Source organism: Meles meles, chromosome 11 (assembly GCF_922984935.1).
Source record: "Meles meles chromosome 11, mMelMel3.1 paternal haplotype, whole genome shotgun sequence".
NCBI lineage: Eukaryota > Metazoa > Chordata > Mammalia > Carnivora > Mustelidae > Meles > Meles meles.
Window position 1 is genome coordinate 1,557,575 of NC_060076.1, and position 25,636 is coordinate 1,583,210.

The 25,636-nt window shown below is 64.9% G+C and overlaps 1 protein-coding gene across 3 annotated transcripts in view; it reads left to right on the top strand.

Moving 5' to 3' along the window:
- The window catches only part of NACC2 (NACC family member 2), a 64,121-nt gene extending 39,142 nt beyond the window's left edge, over positions 1–24,979 (top strand). For all 3 annotated transcript variants that reach the window (XM_046023856.1, XM_046023854.1, XM_046023855.1), the window contains 4 exons: positions 16,737–16,901; positions 18,730–18,835; positions 19,174–19,271; positions 20,544–24,979. In XM_046023856.1, coding sequence (XP_045879812.1) covers positions 16,737–16,901; positions 18,730–18,835; positions 19,174–19,271; positions 20,544–21,049 — 875 coding nt within the window. In that variant the 3' untranslated portion in view covers positions 21,050–24,979. The remainder of the gene's footprint in view (positions 1–16,736; positions 16,902–18,729; positions 18,836–19,173; positions 19,272–20,543) is intronic.
- The last annotated feature ends 657 nt before the right edge of the window (positions 24,980–25,636 follow it).

The following is a 25,636-nucleotide window of genomic DNA, read 5'->3' on the forward strand; positions in this document are numbered from 1 at the left end:
GTCTGTGCCCCACCCGCCGCCGCCCGTCAGTGGGGGCGGGTGCTCCTCTGGGCCCCGCGCGGGCACCGAGGTGGGGCTGACCTCTGGTCATGAGCGCTCGGGGTGGCCGCCGTGCCAGGGGAGGGCAGGGGACAGTCCCCAGCCGAGGCTGAGGACCGGACGCCTGACGTTGGGTGAAACCTCCCCCCGGAAGTCACAGCCTGGGGCTCATGAGAGGACAGGGAGGACCTCAGTGGCCCAGGGACCTGCCCGAGGGCTCATGGGGTATCGTGCGACTGACCTGCTCAAGGCCTTAGTGACCCAGTGGGGCCCCATCTGCCTGACCTTTGACCTCAGCCCTTCCCTGGGACTCAGGGAGGCCAGAGACTCCCCTGTATCTGGCTTCTGTGCTGCTGCCTCTCGGGGTCCAGCCCCAAGGGACAGGCTGGAAAGAGCTTGTTGAACTGAGTATTTGGGGGGTCGCCCACTGGGGGCCTGTGTTCCGGGGGTGCCTGACTGGATGTGGCATAACATACTACGTCCCGGTTCCTGGAGACTGTTTGGGGTCCGCTGGGCAGAGGGTCCGGGAGTTGGGGCCCCGGATCGGGTGTCCACCTGCCTTCCGTGTTCCCCGAAAACTGGCTGTGTGCCTGGGCCCGCTGCCTGCTCATTTGCATGCAGGGCCCGTGCCCGGTGGATCGGCTCTGGACACGTGGTGCTGGCGGGAAGTGACGTCCCAGAGCTGGGGCCTGAGGGACAGTGTGTTGACTTCCCTCCCCTCTGGTGCCCTGCGTCCTGGTGCCCTGATGGGGTGGGTGCTGCCCCCTGTCCCCATCTACTCCACATCCAGCCTGGAACTGGCCAATCCGACCTGCTGGGAACCTTGGGACGGCCTCTCCCCGAGAGCAGCCGAGGACGGACGGGGGGGAGGGGGTCTGGCCAAGTCGGCGCCCTCTGTGGGGAGCAGGGAGGCTCTGCCGGGGGCACCCGCCTGCCCTCCTCAGGGCTGTGGGTGGAGGGTTTTTCCATTGGGCTCATGACGTCGTTTGAATGCGCGTGGTGGTAGTTAAGTAGCTTCCACAGGACAGGACTGCAAGGACCGCGTTGATCTGGGCGTGGTTCTTCCTTGGAGTTGCAGAGGGAGGGGCTTGGTGTCCTGGTACCAGGATGCCGGCTCTGGGCTCGGGCCTTAGGGGGCCTCTGGGAACCTGTCCCATGTGTAGTTCCCTCTGCCCACGCTGACAGCCACTCTGGGGGCCGGGGAAGGGCCGCGTGGAGCCCCAGCCTCAGCCGGAGGGAGCCGGAATCTGCCAAGGGTCCAGGGGCAGGGACTGTCCACTGGTGGCCACCGTGAGACACCATGGAGCCAGGAGAGGACCCCAGTCTCCAGACGTCTCCCTCCAGTGTGTGGCCACGGGCCTTGGCCGGAGTGGGGTGCTGAGGGAGAGGGTGAGGTTTTGGGATTGCGGAAATGAGTCTGGGACCTTCCTCTCAGCTGGACTGTAGCGGCCTGCCTCTGTGCTTGGGTTTTCCAAGGAACCAGGGAATGGTGCCATGGGAAGGGCAGGCCGGGGGTTGGAGGCCGAGCTGCCCTGGACTGCTCCTCTGCCTTGACCGTGACCCGGCTTTCCCACCAGCATCCCCCCGAAACCTCCCCCGAAGACAAGATGCTGGGGTACAGGCCTGGCCCAGGGCCGTGGGCCTGCGGGGGTCACTCATCCAAGGAGCCCCTTGTCGCCTCCTCCCTGGGGGTGTTGGAGGCAGGATGGGAAACGGGAGAGGACAGGAGGCCTCGGCGGGCAGAGCCTGGGGCCGGCCTAGGGTGCTACAGTCTGGGTTTTCTCCTCGGTGAGACCATAAGTGGGGCAGTGGGGGGAGTTCTTGGTTAAAATCTAGGTTATTGGCAGTGACGTCGCTGGCATCGCCGGGCGCCGGGTGAGCTGGGAAGAGGGCGGTGGGGCGGGGGCCGTGGGGGTAAGCAGGCGGGGGGGGCTGCCCTCAGAGGATGCCTGCCCGCACCCCAGGCTCCCTCTGCGCGCCTGCTTGGTCGGGTTGGGGGACATCCTCACAGCCCCTTGGGCGGCTGGGCAGTCGCTGCCCTCAGTCTGGCGCCCGGATTCGGGTTGGGCAGGCTGTTGAGCTGAGGGCACCGGGATGTTCCAAGGCGCGCCCTGGAACCTCTTCCCAGCCCATTTCCCCACCTGTCCAAGGAGAGCTGGGCCCGGGCGACCTCCCAGGGTCTCTGGGCCAGCACTGTCTGTGCAGGAAAGTGTGGGAGCCCACAGGTGCCCCCATGTCCACCCTCCACCTTGTCACGACCAGCTCCCGCACCCCGAGCCTCCTGTTCTGGAAATGAAGGAATTGAACACGGCAGATGAAGTTAGGGGACCGTCCCTCAGTGGCCCCGCCGTGTTCCCGCAGGGCCTGTGTGTCCTGTGTCCCCTGGGCTCCTCGTCCACCGGGCGGGGACACCACAGCTGACTTCCTCGTCCCCCAGGACACCGGGGTTGTTCGGAGTTGCTGCTCTTAGCACTGAGTGACCAGGAGGGTGCCGAGCGGGGGCGGGGGGCATCGGTAGGGTGGGTCAGGCTCCTTCCCGTCTCTCCACAGCCCCTGGCTTGGAGCGGGATCTCCTGGGGACCTAGGAAGCCTCTGCCCCAGCTTTGAGCCAGGGGAGTGAGTGGAGGAGGCTGCCCCTCTCGGCGGTGGGGGTTGGTGGTGTGGTACAGAGGCGCGGGGTCTGCTCCCACCGGCCACCCTTGCCACTCTCCTTGGGCACATGTGCACCCACGGGCCGGGAGCAGTGGTGGCCCAGACAGGGAGAGAGACAGCGAACAGGGCCTCGAACGAGTAATTAATCTTGGCTGGGGGTCACCCTGAGGCAGGATGGGCGGGAGTGTCGCTTAGGGGTGGGAGATTGAGCCCACCGAGGGTGCCCTGGGAGGGCGTCCTTGTGCCACCGCTGCAGGTGGGGCGGGTCTGGCTGGGGCGGCCACTTTCCGCACCACTGGCCCCCCCCCCCCCCCCCCCCCGTCAGGGCTCCTGTGGCACCTTCTGCCACAGGCTCAGCCCCTCCTCCCGTACCTGTGGATGTCAGAGACCAAGGCCCCGAGCCGGGCACTTCCACTGGGCCCCGCTCGCTCCCGGGAGGGGACCCCCGTGGGCCACTGTCCGAGGTGCGCAGTGGCCCCACCCGGCCTTGCTTCTGCTCCCTCGGGGGCCCGGCCAGCTCCCCGGGGGTCAGCCCGTGTGCCCGACGCCGACACGGCATGGGGTCCTGGCTCGCGCCCCATGTCTGTTCCCGGTTCCGCCTGCCGGGAGCAGAAGCTGCAGGTGACCCCCGTGGCTCCGGAAGGACAGAGAGTGTGTGCTGTGTCCTGGACCAGCCTGCTCAGCGCCACCCGTGAGGCCGGTGCCGTGCCATCCCGCGGCTGTCCATCCCCGCACCCCAGCCCCCTGCCTGTCGGGGGCCGCGCCCACCTGTAGCCCCGCTTCCGGCTTGGGGGTCTCGCAGAGAACGGGAAGGCAAGGTTTGTTCTGCGAATCCCAACCCCAAGCCGCCCTCCCTGCTTCCTGGCCTGGGTCAGGACGTCCACACTGCCGGAGCTCAGCCCCAAGGCTGGGAGGGCCCGGGGAGGAGTGGGGCTGTTCGTCCCTGGTCTGGTGAGGGTGGGGGTTCCCTCCCTTTGAAGGCAGTGCTCCAGCCCGGCAGGGGCGGTGCCGGCCCTGAGGGCAGGGGGCTCGGCTGTGCACTCCAGCTGCAGTCTGGGGCTCGTCCCTGAGAGCCTCCAGCGGTGGCCTCCCTGGTTCCCCGGTCCTCAGCATCTCCTGTCTCGGGGACAGGACAGAGCCCGTCATATGTCACGAGTAACCCTCCAGCCCGAGGACCCCAGGGTTTCCTGCTCTGTCTGTTCCCGGGGTCTCAGTCTACCTCCGTGCAGTGGGTGTGAAAGGCGCCTGTCCGTGTCTTGGCTGTGGTGGCAGAGCGTGGTCACTGCCCACCCCGGCGGCCTCCCAGCGGCTCTGTCCGTCTGGACATGCCGGCCTGTTCTAGAATGTCAGGGGAAGCGTCGCGCACTGGGCGCTCCCGCTTCTGTCTGGGCAGAGTGCGTGCGGGGCTCGTCTGTGCCAGGAGGGTCAGTCCCTCGGTTCCCTCCCCAGTCTGGTGCTCAGTCAGCCGTACGGCACCCAGCCGGTTCCGAGGGTCATGGGTCTGGTGACTGGGAGCAGTCGGGTCCCGCGGTCACCGTGGCACAGGACACGGACCTGGGCTTTGACCACATGGGGCTGTAGCTCCTTCCACGCGCCCTGGGGTTGGGACTGCGGGTTCCTGCGGTCCCACCATCCGTCTTTTATCCGAGGCCCTCACGTCCACGGGGTCGGACTTGCCATGGAGCCGCTGCAAGTCTGTCCTCACGGCCCTGTTCCCGTTCTCCTGCCGACACCTCCTCGCACCTGGGTGTGTTTTACGATTTTATTCATCATTTGAGAGAAAGAGCGGGTGCGTGAGAGGAGGCAGGGGAACAGAGGGAGAAGCGGGCTCTGCATGGAGCGTGGAGCCCAACACGGGGCTCAATCCCACGACCTTGAGACCATGGCCTGAGCCGAACTCATGAGTCGGACGCTCAAGCTCCCCTGCGGACCCCCGGTGCCCCTCTGCCGGCACCTTTCGGTTGAATGTTTCCTTCTTGGCCCCGCTGTTGACGGGATCTATGCCTCGGACGCCTCCCCTCGGCCGGTCCGCTTCCTCTGCGACGCTGTCCCTCCTGCCGCCGCACTCCCGTCCCCGCTGGCCTGGTGTGCAGCCACGTGCTCCCCATGCTCCCACGCAACGGCCTCCCCCTGCGCCGCTCTGCCCGCCAGGGACAGCCGACTCTCTGGGTTCAGTTTCTAGTCCGTTTTAAAAAAAATCTAAGTTCGGGGCCGCCTGGGTGGCTCGGTCTTGAGGGAAGCCTCCGACTCGATCTCAGGGCCGGGAGTGCGTGCGCCGCGCTGGGCTGGGACCACGTCTGGACCCGGCTTAGAAAGAGATGGCAGGTGACGGGTGATGATTCGTGAGTAACTGACGTCCATCCTGCCGCTCGGTTCTCCGGTCTCACCGCCGCGGGTGGTCTTGTCACGGCCTCTGCACGCCAGAGCCCCTCCCCACGTCACCCTCGTCCGGTCCCCGGGGTCCCTGCTTCCCCGGCTCTTGCCCCGCTGCTCTGCGTTGTCCTGGGGATGGCCCGGGGGAGCCGGACCGCGTGGGTGTCCCGGGCGCCGTGTGAACGTGTGGCCACAGCGGTCGGGCTGCTCCTTTACTGGTCACGGGGCGTTTCTGTGGCTCCTAGTTCCCAGTAGTGAGAGCGAGGCCGTGTGCACGCTCGTGCTCCCACGCTGGCGCGTGCTGGAGGCTCCCGTCCCACGGCGTGGGCCCCCGCAGTGAGGCGGCCGTCGTGTGGCAGGCGTGCGTCTGACTGGGGGACGCTGCCCGGCTCTCGTGGGTCACGCTGCAGCCAGACGGGCCGTGCTCGCGCCGAGGCTGGGCTCGCCGTGTTTTAAAGCCGCTGCTGCTGGGCCGCAGTGGTGTCCGGATGTCGGATGTCGGCTTCCTCCCTTGTGTCCAACACCCTCGTACCACCCGCCGCCGCGCCCCGACCCTCGGCCCTTCTTCCTGCTTGTTCGGCTCCCTGGGCCCTGGCGGCCGTTGTGCGTTCCTCGTGGATTTGGGGGAAGCCTCTGCTGCGTGCGTGAGTCACCGACGTTTCCTCCTGGACTCCGTGTTGGTTCGTCCCCTGACAGAGTCTCTGTAAAGCACATTCTCAGGGCGCCCGGGGGCTCCGTCCGTGAAGCGTCTGCCTTCGGCTCAGGTCGTGATCCCGGGGTCCTGGGATCGAGTCCCGCATCGGGCTCCCTGCTCGGCGGGGAGCCTGCTTCTCCCTCTGCCTGCCGCTCCCCTGCCCGTGCCCGTGCTTTCTCTGACAATCTTTTTCAAAACATGAGAAGACCCGTTGGGTATTTACCCACATGTTTATTTTGTGTGGACACGAGTTTCGTCTGGTGCCGTTTTTCTTCCGCTTGAAGAATTTCCCGTGACGTTTCTCACGGCGCTGACGCCGGACCAGCGATGAGTTCCAGAAACTCGCGGACGGTCTCAGAGGCGCCTCCGTCAGTCAGCCTCGCTGGCGCGGGACGTGCAGGGGCGCCCCTGCCCCGGGCACGGTCTGTGCTGGCGTCCCCGGCTCGCACTCGCGCGTGGTGGGCGCCGGCCTCCGGCTTTCCTCCCGGGAAACCGCAGGAAGGTGCTGTGTCTCCGCGGGCACCCGTCTTCATGGCAGCGCCGTTTCACTCCTGGTCCGGCTGCCCACAGCTCTCCTCCTTGGCTCCTCTCGGCTCGATGGCGGCATCGCGGTCGGGTTCTGTCGCTGGGCTCAAGCCTCCGCCCCTCGTGCCGTCCTGCGTCATTTCTTCACCGGTTTTCCTCCTCCTTGGGGCCACCTTTCCAGGTTGGTCCCGTGTCTGCTCATTGTCGGTGGATCTGGGACTTGGCGCAGGTCGCCGTGTGGGGCACCCGCGGCTCGTGGTTCCAGGCCCCTCGTGGTGGCACCGAGCGGGACTCAGTAGCGGCCTGCGTGGTGGCCTGCGCCGGGAGCGTCCCCTCTCGTGGGGGGAGCTGCCTGTCCTCACTCTGCCTGTCCCGGGTGCATCCGGAGACCTCCCCGCCCGGCCTCTGCCTTCCTCTCGGACACGAGAGGTTTATCCGCTTTTCCTTTTGATCAGTCGGTTTTTGTGTTTTGTCTTAAGAAAGACCTTTCTCTCCACAGCGAGGTATTGTGACGTTCCTCTGTGCTCCTTGAAAAAAAAAAGCCAAACTTTAGATTTGAAGTCATTTTAAATGCGCAGAAACGTCCTGATAGGCGCCTCTGCTCAGACGTGCTCGTGGGCTGGAAGGTGCCGGGTTCGCTCCGCCGCCCCTTCGTCTGCAGCCGGAGAGGCTGTGGGGTGTCCGACCTCCCGAGAGCACGTTGCCAGAGTCACACCCTTCTGCCCCCTGGGTGAGCGCTTGTGACACACAAGGACAATGTCCCATGGAAGCACGCACTCCCGCCGGCTGTGGAGCAGGGCCCCTCCGAGCCACGGTCCACGGGGTGTCCCCGTGGCCCCCTCCGCCCCCTGCAGCTCCTCTTGGATCTCTTGGATCCTCTTGGATCCCGGCTCGGGTCAGAAGCATGCCGCGTGTTGGTGGCTGTTTGCCGTCCTCCCTGTAGTCTGGGACAGTTTCTCGCCCCTTGTCCCTTGGGACACTGGCCTCTCTTGGAGCGCGGCTCAGCCCCTGTTTGGGTTTGGCGGGTCTTGCCTCATGACTGGGCTCGGGTCGTGCGTGTCGGTGGAGCTCCGCGGAGGCCACGAGGGTCCCTCCCGATGGCGTGTGCTCCTCGGTGGTGACGGGTGACCCCTGCCAGGGAAGGTGACCCCTGCCAGCGAAGCCACGCTCTTCCCTTTGCAAGACGAGACCGTGGCCCCCTCCCCGCCCCGCAGGTTCAGCGCGCGCCGAGATTCCTGCCGCGGCCGCAGTCTGGCTCCTCAGCCCGGGGTTGGCTCACCGGCGGTCCCCGCGTCCCCACGCATTCCGCTCTTGCACTGACCACTAGTGTACAGGGTGTTTACAGCACGTTTCACTCTGTCCCGCTCTGCGAATGTTCCAGGATCGACTCTTTCCTTTCAGGGGGACGGGGCACGTGCCGCCCTCCCGGCCCTCGGAGCTGGATTCCTGGATTCAGACACGCGGTCAGGCCAGGGTCTCCAAATCCGGTTCAGCCCCGGGTCGTCCTGGCCTCCCCTTGCGCGGGTTCCCCTCCTCCAGCCGGGACTCGGACGCAGGGAAGGCTTTAGAGTCTGCAGCACGTCCGGGATTGCGGCTTTAATGGGCTGCGACGGGGCCAGCGCGGACCCTCACCCCACCTGACTCCCCAGTGGGTCAGCCGCGGTCCGCGGGCGACCACCTCCTCCCACGGCGTCACTCCGCGAGCCCACCTGGGACGTGCCCTCCCCTGCCCCAGCGCGTCCCCCTGTCCCTGGTTCTCTTCCTTACAGTGGCCGGGCCTGCCTCCTCTTTGCGTTCTTACACACACGCCTTTTAGAACCGCGTTGTCAGACGCCACAGCAGCGTCTGCCGGGGTTTGCCGTCGCCTCCGGCCAGGCCTGGGGCGCGCCCAGGTCCCTGCGGTGCTCGCTGTTTCCGTCCACTTACTTACGCCTTTTCCGGGCTTTTCTTGGGACTGTGGTGGTGGCCTCTGCCCGCCCGTTGTCACATTAATTCCTAGAAACTCATTTTTTGTTTGAATCTACATGGTATTTAAGTTTCTTCTTTCTTGTCACTGGTTGTTGCGAGTGTTACAGGAGCAAACGGGGTTTATTATTTAAGAAAAAAATCTGGCCGGAGCTCACTTACGTGTTCTGACCGCTCGCCTGCGGATTCTTCCGGACTCTGCGTGTGCAGCCCTGGCGTCGGCCCGCCCCGGGGGTTCTGCTGCTGCTCCTGACCGTGCGTCTTCCTCTCTGCCCGGCTGGACTGGCCAGGGCTTCCCGCTCGGCCGCCGCCTCTCCAAACGCGGGAGCAGCCTGCCATGGTTCGACTTCAAGGGGGGTCTTTGCTCCAGGTGCTTGGCGTGAGCGTTGGGAGAGGAAGGACGTTCTTTTTGTAGATGAAGTGTTTTTTCTTCTTTTTTTGTGTTAAATTTTAACCAAAGCTTCGTCTCTAAGTACCGAAACGGTCCCGTGGTTCCCCTCTTCTCCTCTGCTACTTCTCCGAGCTATGGACGGAGCCCTCTCGGATATCCGAACAAGACAGAACCAGAACCTCGTGCTCCTGGAATCCGTTCAGCCTCGTTGCAGTTGAAGCTCGCGATCTGGCTTCCTGATTTCTTTGTTTTTTTCCCCGTTTTGGGTGACTGCTGGGGGGCATGCGGCGCTGCCCGGGATCCGACTCTGGAAGGGGGGTCAGGCGTACTGGGCGGACAGAGAGGGCAAGTGCAGGGCCTGCGTCCGGCTGCTGGTGAATGGGGGGGGTCGCCCGCTCTGGTCAGAGCCGGGCAGGGGCCGCGTCCTGAGCGCAGCCGACGCACGTGCAGCCCCGACGGCCTCTTTATGTTGGAACTTCGCCGAGCCCTGTCCGGCAGGCTCCTGCCCCGCGTCCTGAACCCTGTTGATTTCTGCCCTTTCTCCTTTTCTTTCTCTGAAGAAAGATTCTGGGAATTTGTTTCTCTATTTTACACCTTTATGTATGTTTCACTTCAGTTTCCTTCCACTTTCCGGGTTGCGCCGCCTGTTGACTCCCCAGTGCCCAAGGCAGCCGTGGAGACAATCGGCTCCTCCGACTCTCCACCGTGTGCGCCGAGGGCCGTGCGCTCCCTGGTCCGTGCGGCCGCCTTCTGGGTAGTGCCTTTCCCTTGTCGATGGCGCAGACCGCGTCCCCGTGTCCCTGAGCTGACCACAGGGCGGGCGGCCGGGGTGCGGCGCTCGGCTCCCGGACATGTGCCGGGCTTTCTGGTCACCTCTTTGCCCCCGGCCAGAGGGTGTTCAGAGCGGCTCTGTGCTCGGGCGTCCGTCGGCTGTCCGTGCCCGCGCACCGGCCATACCCGAGAAGAGCACGAGGAGTCGTGCAGCCTGGTAAACCATCCCGGCCGGGCGCGCCCTGCACACTCTGTCGCGGTTGCTGTCCTCTCCCGTTGAAGTGGCCGTCCTGCCGCTCCGGCACATCCTCCAACAGCCGGCGGGGAGGGTCAGCGCGCTCTCCGGCTGGTGTGAGCTGTGGGGGCGGATGCCGCGGGTCCGCGTGTGGCTTCCAGCCTTTCCTTGTCCTTCTGTTCCACGGGCTTCGCGGACTTGCCGTTTCTAGTCCTTTTTAGCCCGGTCCGGTTACATTTCGTGTAATCACTGACAACTTCGGGTCTCCTCTCCCATCTCGCTGCTTCCCGTCTGTCCCGCTGATGCCCCGTGTTCCTGTGTTCCCGCTTTCTGGTCAGTCAGCCTGATTCTGTTTCTTTCCCTTTTCTTCTCTTGTTGTAAGTTCGTGCGCTGCTCCAGGTTAGGGTTTCACGTCCATCCCGACGGACGCTTCTCCTTCAGGGACCCGCAAGGCCTCCTGACCGGGCTCTGTCTTCATTCTGGGGACGTTTTCAGGGCCCCCAGCCCTTCCTGGCCGTGTCCCAAGTGTGCTGACGCTTCCCCGCACAGTGTCCCGGGGCTCTTTCCCTCTCTTCCCTCTCCCTCTTCGCTGGCGCCTCTCAGCCACGATGGCCTCCCGTGCACACTGCCTGCTTCCTGGGCTCCCGGGACACGGGGTCGTCCTCTCCCCCACTTTGACTCTTTCTTGGGACTCTCCTACTTCCCTTCCCCTTCTCTGCTTCAATCTGGATTGTCTTCCAGGGTGAAAATCTCGTCACCTGCTCTGTTCCATCTCCAGCACCGATTCCCGTGTCCAGGGTCTGATTCTGGTTTTCCAGTGAAGTTCTCCGTCACGTCCCCACACTCCCTGGTGTGTGCGGAGCTCTTGTCCGGGACGGATCCCCAGGGGGTCTGATCTCGTGTCTTTTTGTAAATTGGGGTTTTATTACTCATTTTCCCGTGTTCCTGGTTATTTCTTACTGAACGCCGGACCGTGTGTGAGAAGATCCAGGAGCCCCCACCGGGGCTGCTCCAGAGACGGTCTGCCGGGCCCTCGGGTCTCCGCTGGAACTGGCAGGATGCCGGCGCCGTGACCAGTTCTGGGTATCGGCTGAAGGCCTGCGGTCCCCAGAGTACTTCCTCCTGGCGGACCCCAAGATCCGATGTCTGTTTATCTTGTATGTGGACACCACGTTCTTGATTTAACTTTTTCTTAGTTCTTGGTGGTCATTTTTCTGAATCTGGCCTCCACGTGAGCTGCTTTGTGGTGGAAGGAAGTTGAAGGAAAGCCAGGAGGTCCCCCGGGCTGGGGCACCTCGAGTCTGCATGCTCCAGGCCCCACGCCCCTGCTGCCTGGCCCCCACGGCCGTGGACTGCTCAGCTCAGGGGGCCTGGCCCTGAAAGTTAAGCAACTTTTATGCAGCTTCTGGAGTTGATCGTGTTGGAGGGACACTCCATGGCCGGGCGGGCATCTCTGGGGAACCTTACAAGTCAAACACATTTATTTATTTATTTGACAGAGATCACAAGTAAGCAGAGAGGCAGGAGGGGGGGTAGAGCAGGCTTCTGCTGAACAGAGAGCCCAATGCAGGGCTCGATCCCAGGACCCTGAGATCATGACCTGAGCCAAAGGCAGAGGCTTTAACCCACTGAGCCACTCAGGCACACCTAAGCACATTTATTTTGGGGGCGCCTGGGGGCTCTGCCGTTAAGCATCTGCCTTCAGCTCAGGCCATGATCCCAGGGTCCTGGGATCGAGTCCCACATTGGGCTCCCTGCTCAGTAGAAGCCTGCTTCTCCCTCTCCCACTCCCCCTGCTTGTGTTCCCTGTTGTCTCTCTATGTCAAATAAATAAAGTCTTTTAAAAAGTCAAATCAAATAAACACCTTTTTTTTTGGCATAGCTAGTGTACGTCCATCATCGTGAACGGAGACCACACTGGGGAAGGCCGTTCTCCCAGCTGACCGTCCGCCTCCCGCTGTCTCCCAGAGGCCTGGCGTCTCGTCTTTGTGCAGCGCGTGCACGCGCATTGTACCTAAACACGTTCCCCGGGCACAGAGCCCTCCTGGGTTTTCATGGTGACCACTGTCTCCTGGTGTCCTGGGCCGTGACCTGTCCGGTCGTGTGCAGGGAACAGGGGATGGAGAGGCGACTTGCATCTCGAGGCCGGTGCTGGACGAGCCCTGGGAGCAGACCCAGGGGTGGAGGCAGGAGGAGATGGTCAAATGCACAGTGACAGATGCCCCTGGCTTTGCTGGGGCTCCGTTCGGGACTTCATGGGGTCTCCCAGGGCCAGACCCAGGTGCTGGACACAAGACTAGCAGGGCTTGTGGAGTCTGGGCCCAGGCAGCGGCTGCGGCAGGTTTGAGCTGGACGGGGAGCTGCCCAGAGGACGTTTTGGGCGTTTGGAGCTGGAAACAGAGGGGCGGGGGCTGCGGCGGAGGACGCGGCTCTGGGCGGCACCGGGTGCTGTCCGGGCGGAGCCGTCTCAGTGCTGCGTCCCCCTGTGGCTGCCCCTGTCTGTGCCTTCGCGAGCAGGGGACCCAGAGGCCTGCCGTGTCCCTCTCTGTCTGTGCCCCGGGGCCCTGGGGCCCTGGGCAGCAGCGTCTGCGCACACGTCCTCCCCACTCCCGGCCGCACATTCCCAGCTGTGTGTGTTTCTCCTGGGCCTTCCCGGCCGGACTTGCCTGTGCCCGGCGCGTCGGTTCTGAGACGCCCTGTGTCCTTGCCCTTGAGCGTCCACAAGACGGGGTGATCTTGCTGTCGGTGGGGGACGTGGCTTCCCCACGTGGAGGAACACCGTCCCGGATGACCCCCAGCCCCCAGGCCCAGGTGCACCTTGGGGAACCGCCACCAGCCCTGTTCCGGGGTGCTGAGGTGGTCGTGTCCTGGGGCTGCCGGTCTCGGGGGCCCTTTCAGAGCTGCGGGTCTGGTAGGTGCCGAGCGGGGAGGCCGCCTGGGGCCGAGCGGGGACAGGGCGGGGCGGGCGTGTGTTCACTGTGCAGAGCAACTGCGTCGCCCTCCACACGGCTGCCGTCGGTCCCCCGGCCCCACGCTGTCCCTGTAGTCACCGCCCAGTTCTCTCTCCCCAGAGTCCTGTGTTCGGGACCCTGTCCCACACACCAGGTGTGTGACCGTGGGAGATCGTCCCCTTCTGTCCCACTGGCGAGTTTGAGGCTCCCCTGCATGGTGCCGCTGTCTTCCCGACGTCTGTGTGGTGGTGACCCGCTCTGCGGGCGCTCGGCCGTGTCCGCCTGCCGCCGCGGGGCCCAGGCTGTCTCCAGCCTGGCGTGCTGGTGAGCGGAGCGCGGTGAGCCCCCTCGTTGGGGGCCTGTGTGGACTGTCTCCGTGTCTCGTTTCTCCCGGGTGAGTGCCTCAGGTGGGACTGCCGACTCCCGGGAAGCTGTGCGCCTGTGTCCCCGCGAGTGCGCCCGCCCGCCGGGGCCGGTGCCCAGCTGCTCCCTCCCGCCGCCCGGTACGCCTGGGGTTTGCGAGGTGCTCCGTACGCGTGAATTGGGGTCTCTGTGTGGTTTATGTGCCGCTTTTCCACAGCTGATGACGTGGAGCATCTTTTCATGTGCTAATTGGCCATCTGGGTCATCTCTGGCCGAGTGTCTGTTCAGATCTTTTGCCCATTTTAAAAACCAAACCATCCGTCTTCTTGCTGTCGAGTTTGAGAGTTCGCGCTGGATTTTCGGGGCAAGTCCTGGGTCATGTGTGGTCTGCGGACCGCTCCTTCTGGCCTGGGGGCAGGCTTGTCTGTACCTCGTTCCCACACGGGAGGTTTTCGTCCTCATCTGGTCGGTTTTAACCCATCGATTCTTTTGTGGGTTGTGTCTGAGCTTTTAGCTGAACCCAAGATCACAGAGATTTTCTTCCAAAAGGGTCACGCTTTTGTGTTGTACGTTAGGTCCATGACCCGTTTTTACTCTCTGTCGGGCGAGGTGTGAGGTTTAGATCGAGGGTCATTTTGTGGATTCCTTTTGCCATTTGCCCACACACCACCCGTTCCAGGGCACCCCGCGTCGGAGCAGCTGTCCTTCCCCTGCCGTGGTGAGTGACCCTTTGTCACAAGTGAGCCGAGTGTGTTTGTGTGGGTCTGACCCGGGCCCGTGGACGGGGGTGTCCCTCGCTTGCCCTCATGAACCTCGCAGGCTTGGTTACAGTCACTGCAGTCGTGAGAAGTGGACGGTGTGATTCGGCGTTTTTCTTTCATTGGGTTCTAAGTTGTGTTTTCCCATAGAGTCACGGATGGGGTCCCTCTCCTTCCCTGGCACTTTAACAAACAGCGTATGCTCTCGTAGGGTGGCAGTCCCCTTCTCTGTCCCCCCACCTGCCCGCCCAGCCTCGGTGGCGCTCCATCCTCTGCAGGCGGCTGCTGGCCGTGGTGGGGGCTCCCCATGCCGTCCTGGGTGCACCTGGGGACAGGAACAGAGCCGGCCCCTGGGGCCCCGTGGCGCGCTGGCGTCCTGCAGGCTGGGGGATCCGGGTGGTGGGGAGCGGCCCGGCACGTTCTCTACACGCCCAGTCAGGGAGCCACGGGAGGGAGAGGAGGTGCCGGAGAGGACGGGGGGAGCCTGCCGGGGTCCCTCCAGGCCCGCCTCGCCCGCTCTGCCCTCTGCCGGCCCCCCACCCCGTTGTACCGAGGTTGAGCTGACGGACGTCACCGTATGACTTGCAGGGTGAGGGCCCAGGTCCCCACAGTCACTGTTCATCTCTCAGGAGAGTGGTTCTGTTGCACCAGCACGTACGCACGGGGTTTCCCGTCCCGCTGGTGGCCGGTGCGCCGTCCAGGGCCCGTGCGCGCCCTCGCGGCTCTGGTACTGTCCCCTCGTCCGTCTCAAGGACTCTGCATCTTCCCAACCCGAACTCTGCCCCGTTCCACACGGATCTCCCCTCCTGCGGTCCGTCCCCGCGGGTCTGAGCCCTCTCGGGCCCACACGGCGGCGGAGTCTGGCGGGATCTGGCCTCTGCTGGACTCCTCTCCTTCAGCGCCAGGTCCTTGAGGCCCCGTCCTTCCTCGGCTGGACTCTGCGGCGTCCCCGAGTCTGGGAGCACTTGGGGCCCTTCTCGGTGCCCAGAGTTCCCCCCAGGGTCCATCCTTGTGTCTAGTCACAGCTCTCTCTGTCCAGTGGTCTAAGGGGCACTGTTTGCCTGTCCTTGGTCGCTGTCCCCTTCGGCCCAGACCAGCTGCTGCTCCAGATTTTCCGTGCAGGCCCCGTTGACGGTGAATCACGTTCCCCGCACTGAGCGACTACTCCCCTCTCGGTACAAATAGCTAATCGCTCTTTCATGTGCTTCTCCACATTCCACGGTGCCAAAATATTTGGAGCCCTCAGTCCTGAAGCCGGTTAAAAACAAGGCCATGGATGGGGAAGGGGGTCGGGTGCCTCGATGTGATCTGCGGGGCGGCCCGTGGGCTGCTGTGTCCCTTCCCACAGCCCACCCAGCACGCCTGCCGGAATGCCCGCCTGAAGGCCGTGGGGATGCCCTAGGGACCCCCCTGCTCCCCTGTGCCCTCATGGCCCCCGCCTCCGTGCCCTGGGCCCCCTGCGCCCCCCTCCCCCTGCACGCTCCCCCGGGTCCGCCAGAACCTGGTCGGAAGCCGCCCGCTCCGCTCCGCTCAGCTGTGGGCTGCTGCGGCGGGAGATCTGGGGCCAGGGAAGGGGCGGGGACGGACTCCAGAGCACCTCTCCAGATGAGCCACCGCTCGGGCTCGGTATTTTTAGCCGGCGCGGTATCCGGCGCTCAGCAGAGCAGAAATAGAAGAGGCTCTTTTGGATGTTCTGGATATGCCGCTCTCTGCTCTCGGGAGCCGGGCTGGGGGCTGGGGGCTGGGGGCAGGCGTGCCGGGTGCAGACAACTTCTGCTGTGCAGAGAGACACGGCAGGACGCGCGGTGGACGGCGGGGTTTCTGCCGGTGAGCGTCCTGCATGTACGCGCGGCGGGCCGGCCGTGCTGTGCTGCGTCTGCGTGTGGAGTCACAGCAGGCCATGGGGGGACGGGGGCGGCTAATTATGTTTTAAAATATCCGGGTTGTTTTCCCTGTGCTCCCTGAGCCCCCGGACGCTCCGGGTTTAGAAGAGTCTCTGGTGCTCTGGGCGGCTCCATCCCACCCGGTGCCACGCACACACCTGCTGGGAGGTGTGCCTGGCCCCCAGAGCGGCCCAGCACCCTCTGACCCATGTCCCGGTCCGTGCTGGACCGGCTGGAGCTGCAGGCCCCCCTCCGCTCTGGTCTCAGCCGCCTGCCCTCTCCGCAGAGGCCTGCCCGCCATGTCCAGGATGCCAGTCCCCAGCGGCTGAGTGGTCCTCGCCACTCCCCTCCGGGAGCTTGAGGCCGCACCAGGGTCTGGAGGCCTGGGGGTGGGGAGGGCCTGCCCGGAACCCTTCCTTGCCATCCTCCCTCCCAAAGCCCCTTCGCAGCAACCCCCCATGCGGCTTCCCCAGGCGCCTGGCCCAGCCTGGCCCCTCCTGCCCTCAGTGCCCACAGGTGCTGATTCTTCCTCGAACCCACTGCCCCTAAGGGGCAGTGGGTCACAGTGCAGAGGGGACAGCTGAGGGGACAGACTGGCCCAGCCTCAGTGGTGGCTGGGTGCACCTGCCCTGGGCCTGCCTGATGGAGAGCAGGTTCCCACGGCCAGACCAGGCCTGGGGGTGGGGGCGGGCGGCGGCCACCTCCATGCCCACAGCCTGCTGCCCTCCTGCTTCCCTGTCCCCCGCCCCATCGGGGCTGCTCCCGGCCCGCACTCCATCCTGCAGAGGGGCCGTTCTCCCTGGTCAGACCACGGGTCTGGCTCCCTCATACTGGCCACTTGTTCCTGCCTTGTCTGTAGGCCTCTGCCTGGGGGACACCTTGCAGGAGCCTCCCAGGCCCTCCCAGCTCGTTTCCAGGTCTGGGGGTAACAGCCCTCCCCTGCCTTCCTCCGTTCGCTCACTCCCTCTTGTCCTCCCCGCCGGGGTCAGGACCAGGTGGGCAGGGAGAGAGAATGGAGGGCGGGCATAGAGTGGGTCTGACCGGGTCTGGGCAGGAGGGAAGGGCGTTGTCCAGCTCCGTCCATGTCCTGGCGCAGCCCGAGCGCGCCCCTAACCAGATCGGGTCTGTGTCCACAGTGCAAGAGAAGCCGGAGCCCGTGCCCCTGGAGAGCCGCTCCTGCGTCCTCATCCGCCGTGACCTTGTGGCCCTGCCCGCCAGCCTCATCAGCCAGATCGGCTACCGCTGCCACCCCAAGCTGTACTCGGAAGGGGACCCCGGCGAGAAGCTGGAGCTGGTGGCAGGTGAAGGGTCCCCCCCACCCCCCGTCTGTTGTATGGAAATGCGCCCTCCTCCTTTCTCCTCCGAGCTGTGAACAATGTACTCATCACCAATCAGTCAAAAAACAGAAGATAGAACATCTTAAATTTCCGCTAATTTCCTTTTAGAAGAATGTGTCATTAAGAGGAGTTATTCAATTGAATTAATTTAGCATTTTAATTGAATCCCCTGGGCCGGCCGCACGGCTGACTGGCGGGGCCTGCAATCACGATTGTGTTTTAATTGAGATGGCAGAGAAAACCAGATCGCATTCGCACGCTGGCCCCTCCCCCAGCCCCCACAGTGTCCCCGCCGGACGCAGCTCAGCGCCGGAAACGGAGTTTGATGGAAACAGACGGCACCCGTTGGGGCCGAGTGCCTTTGTCGGCAAGAACCCTCCTCCCCGCGTGGGGCCGCGTGGGGCCTCGCTGCTCCTAGCAGATCGAAGGCTGTTCGCGGGGAACAGTCACCCGTGCTGGGGGAGGAGGAGCCATTTTCTGGGAGTGTCCTCCCGTGGTCACCGGGGGAGCCCCAGACAGGCTGGCCAGGACCCACGGGCACCGTCCCTCCTCCGCGGTGCTGTTGTGCACCCACTGGGAGCCTCTGGGTTCCCCCAGTCCTGTTTGCTCCTCCTGACCGCTGTACCCGGGGCAGCACTGTGGGGCTCTACCTGACCGTCCCCTCTGTTGGGAGCCACAGTGCCAGGGGGCAGCAGTAGAGCAGGGCAGAGGGGGTGGGGCACACCTGTCTGCCAGGGTGTGGGGTTGGGGCGGGCAAGGGCCGGCCTCCTTCCCTGGCCCGACCCACAGCTAGACATCAGGGGGGCGGGCCCCCCGGGACCCCAGCCCCTTACGGAGTCCCTTCAACGAGGGAGCGCCCAGCCTGTGTGGCCCAGATGACCGCTCTGCTGTCGGCCTTGAGCCTCTGCAGACGGGAGACGGCCTGACCGGGGCCTTCATAGACGCTCGGTCAGACAGCACAGACCCAACGCCCCGATGGGGTCTCCATCCAGGGCCCCCCGGGGTAGAGCACGTCCGCATGTCCGCGTACCTTCCTTCCACCCTGCCCCGCCCTTGCCTTTCCTCCCAAGGTTCAGTGCGGGATGTGATGGCGGGTCCCCAGGGAAGGCCTGATGGGGACGGTGGGTGTCCTGAGGCCCCCACGCACGTGCCCTTGGTGTCGTCTTCTCCAGAGTTGGGGACACTGAGCGACACGTGCGTCCGCTCCTTTCCCCGCGAGCAGAGTCTGGTCTGACAGAGGCCGCCCCATGCTCTCGGCAGGCTCTGGCCTCGCCGGGCTCTGGCCTCGCCGCTGCCGGGCCCTGCTGGGCGCCCAGGGCTTGCCAGGCTCTGTCGGATGAACAGCGCCGTGTCAGCTCGCTGAGCGCACCCCTGCCTGTGGCGAGCTGCACCCTCCCCCCGCATGTGCTGGGCTGGCTGACCTCCCGGATCCCACCTTCCCCCACGGCCTGAGGGGCTTTGGTTTTGGGGAAGGGACGGAGAGGCGAGGAGGCAGAGCAGGGGATGCCCTCGAGGCCGGAAGGGCGACCTGGGCACAGCGCTCGGGCCTGTGACTGAGGGCACTCCTGCAGGTGACAGGGCCTCGGCACAGTGAGGGATGCCTGGAGCGATGTCCCCAGCCTGTGGGGTCCCAGGCCCCAGGGGGAGCGCTGCTGCTGGAGTTGGGGTGGCCCGGCGCCGCCCCCTGCTTCCCAGCAGCCCCCGGCCCCGGGCGCACCTGCTCTGGCCCCCGCGGCCCCGGGAAGGTGTGGGTCGTGGGTCGTGGGTCACAGCCTCTGTCTGGCGGTCGCAGGCTCCGGGGTCTACATCACGCGCGGACAGCTCATGAACTGCCACCTGTGTGCGGGCGTGAAGCACAAAGTCCTGCTGCGGCGGCTGCTCGCCACCTTCTTCGACAGGTGGGTCCCGGGCGGGCGCGGAGGCCGTTCGGGCCTCTTGGCCTTGGGTCCACGGCCCCCCGCCGTGCTGCTGTCCCACCGCGGATCGGGGATGTGCGAGGGCACACGCCCATCGGAGGGGGCCTGGCTGGCCTGGACGCCCCCTCCCCGTAAAAGAAGAGCCACGCTTCGTGAGTGGGTCAGAGGAGCCCGGCCCCGAGGGGCTTTGCTTCCCTCCCGTCTCTCGGAGAGTGGTGGGGTTAGGGTCACCCCGACCCCCGGAAGTCAGTAGCAGTGCAGAGGGAGGCCGGGAGGGCAGGCCCCCCCGGCCGGCGGCCTCACTGCCCTCCCCGCCCCAGGAACACCCTGGCCAACAGCTGCGGCACCGGTATCCGCTCCTCCACCAGCGACCCCAGCCGCAAGCCCCTGGACAGCCGGGTCCTGAATGCCGTGAAACGTGAGTGCCCCGGGCGCCCTGGGGGGCTGGGGGGCCACGGCTGCGGGAGGTGGCTTCTCCTGGGCGCTGCGCCGGCCCTGCGGGGCTTGGGGGCGGAGGGGAGAAAAGAGCAGCTCGCGGGAGCCAGGTCTCGAGGTGTTAACGTTCTTGGTGGGTTTCCAAGCGTGATGCATTCAGCTGCGCGCGGAACTATTTTAATATGTGAAATAGATCTAATTTTCCTTTTTGAACAAAACCCCTTATTTACATTTCGAGGTTATTTTGAGCCTTTGCCATCTGCTCGCCGGCTTCTGCCTCCCGCTCCTGGGCGCGGGGGCGGGGTGTCGTGGAGCCGGGTCCGTCCCCGCAGCTCGCTGCTGCCCCGTCCCAGCCCCCCGGCCCCAGGAGCCGCGGCCGCCCTGCTCGGGCCACCCTGGCCCTCCCGCGGCCGTCAGCACGCAAAGCGCTGTCTCACTTCCCTGCTTGGAACACGTGTCTCGTGAGACCGGTTTTGTTCCAGAGCAGAGAGGGCCCTTTGTGATCGGTCATGACCGTCCCAAAGCTGGCGGCCGCTGGGCTCCGGGAACGGGGGGTGTGCGGCGATGCTGGCGTGAGGGGTTCGCCCCAGGGACCTGCGTCCGGCCCCCAGGCTGCTTGCAGAGCTGGGTCCTGGGGCTCCCGGGGCAGGGGACTCTTCGTAACGGCGGAGTGCGGATATGGCCCCGGCTGCCACTTCCTCCTGGTGGGGCCTGGGTGCAGGACAGGTGTGGACCGGCTCCCACCACCCTCCTCATCCAGCCTGCGAGGAAGAGCCTCTCTGAGGCCCCAAGAGGCCTGAGCCTCACAATGGGAGGTGGGAGGACCACCTCCCTTGTGGCCCTGCCCCGGTTGCCCTTCTGGCCAGAGCAAGGTCACTGAGCAGGCTCGTCTCAGCAGGCCCTGGGACCCAGGCCGGGTGGGACAGAGCAGGAAGGTGAGGCCCAGAGATGCCAGGGACCTGCTCAAGGCCACACAGCCAACCGGTGCTCAGGGAGGGCCCACGGTCTTGTGCTCTGACGCTGACTGGCCCTCTTCCCCTGGACATTCCGGCCTGAGGGAACAGGGCAGGGCCTCCAGGATCGAGTGGTGAGAAGGGTGACCACGGGTCTGCCAGCTGAGGCCAGGATGGGCCCCGGGGCCAGCGGTCAGCAGGGTGGAGGCCCCCTTCCCCGCTGGCACAGGAGGACGGCGGCAGCACACGAGCGCCCCGACCCCGGGTGGCTGACCGCGCCCCTCCCCGCCCCGTGTCCGCAGTGTACTGTCAGAACTTCGCGCCCAGCTTCAAGGAGAGCGAGATGAACGTCATCGCGGCGGACATGTGCACCAACGCCCGCCGGGTCCGTAAGCGCTGGCTGCCCAAGATCAAGTCTATGCTGCCCGAGGGCGTGGAGATGTACCGCACGGTCATGGGCTCCTCGGCGGCCGGCATGCCCCTCGACCCTGACTTCCCACCTGCGGCGGCGCAGGTCTTCGAGCAGCGCATCTACGCGGAGCGGCGCGGGGACGCGGCCACCATCGTGGCTCTGAGGACTGACGCCGTGAACGTCGACCTGAGCGCCGCCGCCAACCCCGGCTTCGACGCGGCCGAGGAGGCGGATGGGGCTGGCTCGGTCATCCAGGAGGTGGCCGCGCCCGAGCCGCCGCCCGCCGCGGCCCCGAGCCCCCCGCAGCCCTTCGAGCAGGCGGGTGCGAGCTCCAGCCGGCCGCAGACGCCCGCCGCGCCCCGGAGACCGGAGGCGGCGTTCGCGGGGACCTTGTAGAGGGGCCGCCGGGAGGCTGGCGGCCAGTACTAAAGCTGCTTGCATGCGTTACTAATACAAACATGTGATCAAGCCACTTACTACGGAACTGCTACTGTTGCCTGAGAAAAATGTGATTTTTATCCTGCTTGTATTTAAAGTTTATGAAGGAAACAAATGCATTCGTTATACTGTAAAGGGTTAGTCCGCTGGTGACCTAGTTGCGAGGAAGGTCCCAGGGCTCCTTTGATACCTGCGAGGTTTGTCTCCAGGCCACGGGCCCCTGACCCCGCTCCGGGAGGGGCGAGAGCCTGCGGCCCCCGGTGCCCGGGAGCCGGATCGGGGGCCTGTGGCCTGGGCCTGTCTCCCGACCCTCGCTGCTCACTCGGGGGACCCCACCCGCCCTTTGGGGCCAGGGGCCAGGGCTGGGCCCCCAGGGGCCAAACTCCTCCTTTTCCCTTCTTCCTGAGACTCGGGGGTCAGGCCTGCCGGGCCGGCCGCGTGCGTGGGGCGCGCGAGCGCGTGTGTGCGTGTGTTTGAGCGTGTGCGGGGGCAGCGGTGTGAGCACAGCAGGGAGGAGGAGAGTTCCGTGCACCTCCGTCCTCCCGCCCTGCGCCCGGGGGGCCCTCCCGGGCCCCTCAGCTCCACGGCCTCTGGTACCCCTGGGCCCCACGGGTGCGGCCGCTGCCCCAAGTGCCCGCCGGCTCTGCCCGGCTGCCCGCTGTCCTGTGGTGTAGCCGCGCCGCCCTCGGCCATGTTGGGATTACATTTGTTTGTTTGTTTGTTTTTGTCTTAAATCGGACCTAGTTCATGTATGGTTTGAAAACTTTCAGACCCAAATCAGCAAAAAATTAGGGACGATTTGGTGCCCCTGCCCTCAACCCTCTATGCCTGGGTCTGGGTCACCTGTGGACCGCACCCCTCCCTGCCCTGGCCCAGGTCCCGGGGCCCAGCGGGGGTGTGTGACGGAGGGGCTGGAGTCCCCGTGGCCGGGCTGGGCCTGAGCGTGTCCCTGATCCTGCTGCAGACCCTGGGCTCGGGCGGGGGCGGGGGCAGGGGGCGGTAGGAGCCGGGCAGCAGCAGGGTGGACGATCCGGGGCGGGGGCGCAGTGAGGAGGGGCCTGAGACGAGCCGGGGGTGGGTGAGGCTGGAAGGCTCACTTGCAAGTTGGGGTGCCGGTCTTCGGTGAGCAAGGCGCGGGTTGTGCGCACGCAGCTAGTGGTCGGGAGGCTTCCTCCTGAGTCCCAGCGCCCCCCCTCCCCGCACCACCAACCGCCCGCGAGACCAGACGCCCTTCCATTCCCAGATGAAGGGGTCTGTTGCCCCCCCACCCCCCGCACGCTGCCTCCCCCGACCAGGTGCACAGCCGCCGGCAGTCCCTGTGCTCAGCCTCCCTGTGACCCACAAACCTGAACCTCCCCCAGCTGCGGGCCTGCCCTGCGGGGCTGCGGCTCCGTGTGCTCGGGGGCCCTCTGACCGCGGTCCTGCGTGGAGAGGCTTCCGGGACGCCCAGGCTGGGCGTGGAGCCTCCAGGCCTCCTCCAGCCAAGGCACACATGGGCCTGCCTTCCAGAAAGATCTGAGGGCTCCCAGGAGGGAGTGGGGGTACCTCGGGCAGGCCCCTGGGAGCTTGTCTCAGCCCCTGTGCCCGAGAGCAGCGGTGGGGGCGGGGGGCGGTCTGGGTCCGAAAGGGGCCGCACTCCTGCTGGGGATCCGAGCCAACCTCCTGGCCCAGAGGTGAGCCACACTGTCTCCATCTCTTTCTCCCGTGACCTGGGCCCAGCTGGGGCTGGAGCTGCATGGGCCTGGGGCCCCAAGGCCACTCAGGACCTAGCCCTCCTGGAACTGAGAGGCCCAGCCCCCGGCATCCTCAGGCGGCCGCTGGGGGTGTGGAGGGGAGGATGGGGAGGCTTGGCCCCCATCCCCCCCTGCAGCTTCCATTCCCGACCCTGATGTGCACTTTAATTTGACCATCCCTGAGGACCCTGGGGAGACAGGCGGCTGGCCTGTCCTGGCCATCAGCAGAAGGGCTCTCGTGCTCGCTGTCCCTGCCCCCCCAACTCCAGAGTGGGAGCGGCCCCCAACCTGAGGCCAGGACACGAAGGGGTGCCCGTGTCCCGGTGACGGTGGCGGCGCCCACACAGAGAAGGCCTGACCGCTGTTCAGGCCAGCACAATGTCCCGCGACCTCGGTCCCTTAATCGTGTGTAACCGCCGTCCGTTTCTTGTTCTGGGTAGGGAAGGCAGGAGCGATGTGTGGAACTTCAGTACTTCAATGTGAATGGGTCCTGAGCTCCCCCTGCGCCCCGGGCGGGCCAGGCCGAGCGTTTTGCACTAATGTGTCCCGCGGCGGACGCGGGTCCGGAGCGTTTGCGGACGGGCGTGGCTGATGATTGTATCTGCCGGGGCGCTCCCTCCGCGTCCAGAATGTTCCGCGGGGCGGGCAGCGGCGGGCCTGGGCTCGGAGGGGCCTTCCAGAGTGCCTTAGCATCTTCTGATCATTTTTCCCAAGGAAAACCAGTTAAAACCGGACCCTCCCCCTCCTCTGTTTACAAGACGACTAATTCCTGTCCTGTGAGCGTGATCCCGACTCACCCAGACCCCGTAGAGCGAGAGACAAGCCACTCAGTATTTATGACGTGTCTGCACCTGACCCCCAGCTTGACTATTAGCAATACACATACACTATGTAGACTAATGCAGAGCTGAGTTAGACCCGCGCCTTTCTGAGAGGAGAGAAGGGACTGGACCCCGTCGGGGCGGACGTGGCGGGCGGCCGGCTGGGCCCCCACCCTCGCCCGCCCTCCCTGGCGGACGGGCTGTGCCGCAGGAGGCAGTGGGACGGAGTGCAAAAGGTCCAGAAGTGGGGACGGGGAGAGGGGACAGGATGCCGTGAGCTGGCGGGGCCGTCCGGCCGGCGCGCCTCGGTGCTTGAATTCCGTCTCGTGTTCTGTGCCGTGTCACCTAGAGCTCTCTGTGGCGCTTAACTTCGCGTTGGAGTCAGGCGTCTTGCCTTGCCCCCGACTGTGGCTGTGGCTGTGGATGCGTGGCCGCGGGGAGAGACGGTCCTGGGAGCCCCCCGCCCCCGGCTGCGGTCTGGTCCGTGGCGTCTGGTTCTGGGGCGGTTGTGTTTGGAGCTGGGAGGGGGGCAGGGGATGGGAGCTGGGTTGGGGGGGACGGGGACTCTGGGGTGCCCGGCCCTGACTTCCCCTTGAAGGGCGGAAGGTTCTAGAGGCAGCCCTGTGCCACCCCTGGCCACTTACTGCTTAGCTCCCCCTCTCGGGTTATTTTTATGGATGTATCTTGATGCCAGTGGAAGGCCGATGGCCCATTAGCCACCTGAAAACTGTGAGAAAACCTCTGTTTGCCTTTGCCAGCAGTAAATCCTAAACACAGAGCTGGGAGTCTGGAGCTGCTGTTTCACAATGTTGCTGGTGCGTGAGTGTGTCCTTCTGCCAGCCGGGCCGCTCCGAGCGTCACCTGCCGCCGGCCGGAGAGCATTAGGGCTTTGGTACAAGATGTTTCTAACGCGCCAAAAGGTTTTGGGTTTTGTTTGTTTGTTTGTTTGTTTTGTTTCTTTGGAAAAAAAAAAACATGCAAAGGAAAATTACGCAGAATCTAAAGCATTCGGATTGGACAACCTGCTTGAATTCCGATCAACTCCTTCGTTGTTAGCGTTTTGCACATGATTGTAATTTTTATGTCAAAAGAAGCCAAAACTTGCAATACTATTTTTAGCAGACAAAAAAAGAACTAAGTATAAAATGTATAAATATTTTTGACTTGAACATTGGATGGCACTGGGTGCAAACAGACCGTTCATCCTCTGGACGGAGCGTTTGGGAAAAAGAGCCTTTTTACAGAGACACGGTTCCTGTCCAGTCTGGGAGGGGTTAAGTCCTGCTGTAACTCACGACTGTTAAACAATAAATAAACGAAATCACTGTTCCTTGTGCCGTGGAGCAGGTTTGTTTTCCTAGAACCACCCCACCCCGTCCGCGCCCCCCCTTCCCGCAGGTGCGTGCTCCCTCCTGCCGCCCGGCCCCCGCCCCCGCCCCGCTACTCCGCAGAGTCAACCCTGTCTGTTGCCTTTGCTGCCGCACTAGTCACAGCCTGCAGAGACGTCCGCCGGCCGCCAGGAAACCCAGGGCTTCCGCGGCGCGCCGAGCCCGAGCAGGACGTGGAAGTCCTTGCAAACAGAAGGATGTGATCGTTACTTGTAAAGCGCTTTGTAAAATTCACATTTACAGAATAATAAAGTCAGTTCAAACCCAAGTGGCTTGCGCTTTGCTCCGTCAGTGGGACTGGGGGAGACATTGCGGAGCCAAGGAGGAAGCCGGCTGTTGGGCAGGGTGGCCCGGTGACTCGGGACACCCCCAGGAGCCAGGCTCACCGGGTGGGGGCAGGGGCTGCCCAGGTTTGCTGCCCAACAGGCACTGGCCTCCCTTCCCCCAGGGACGTATCTTCCATGGACGGGGGCTGGGTGGGCAGGATGCGGGGAGGGGGGGTCGCGTGCCCGGGCAGGGCCTTGGGCTGGCCTGGGAGGGGCCCCTTTTCTTTGTATTGTCTGCAACCCGGAGAGCCGCCTCACCTGGCTCACCTGCCTGCCC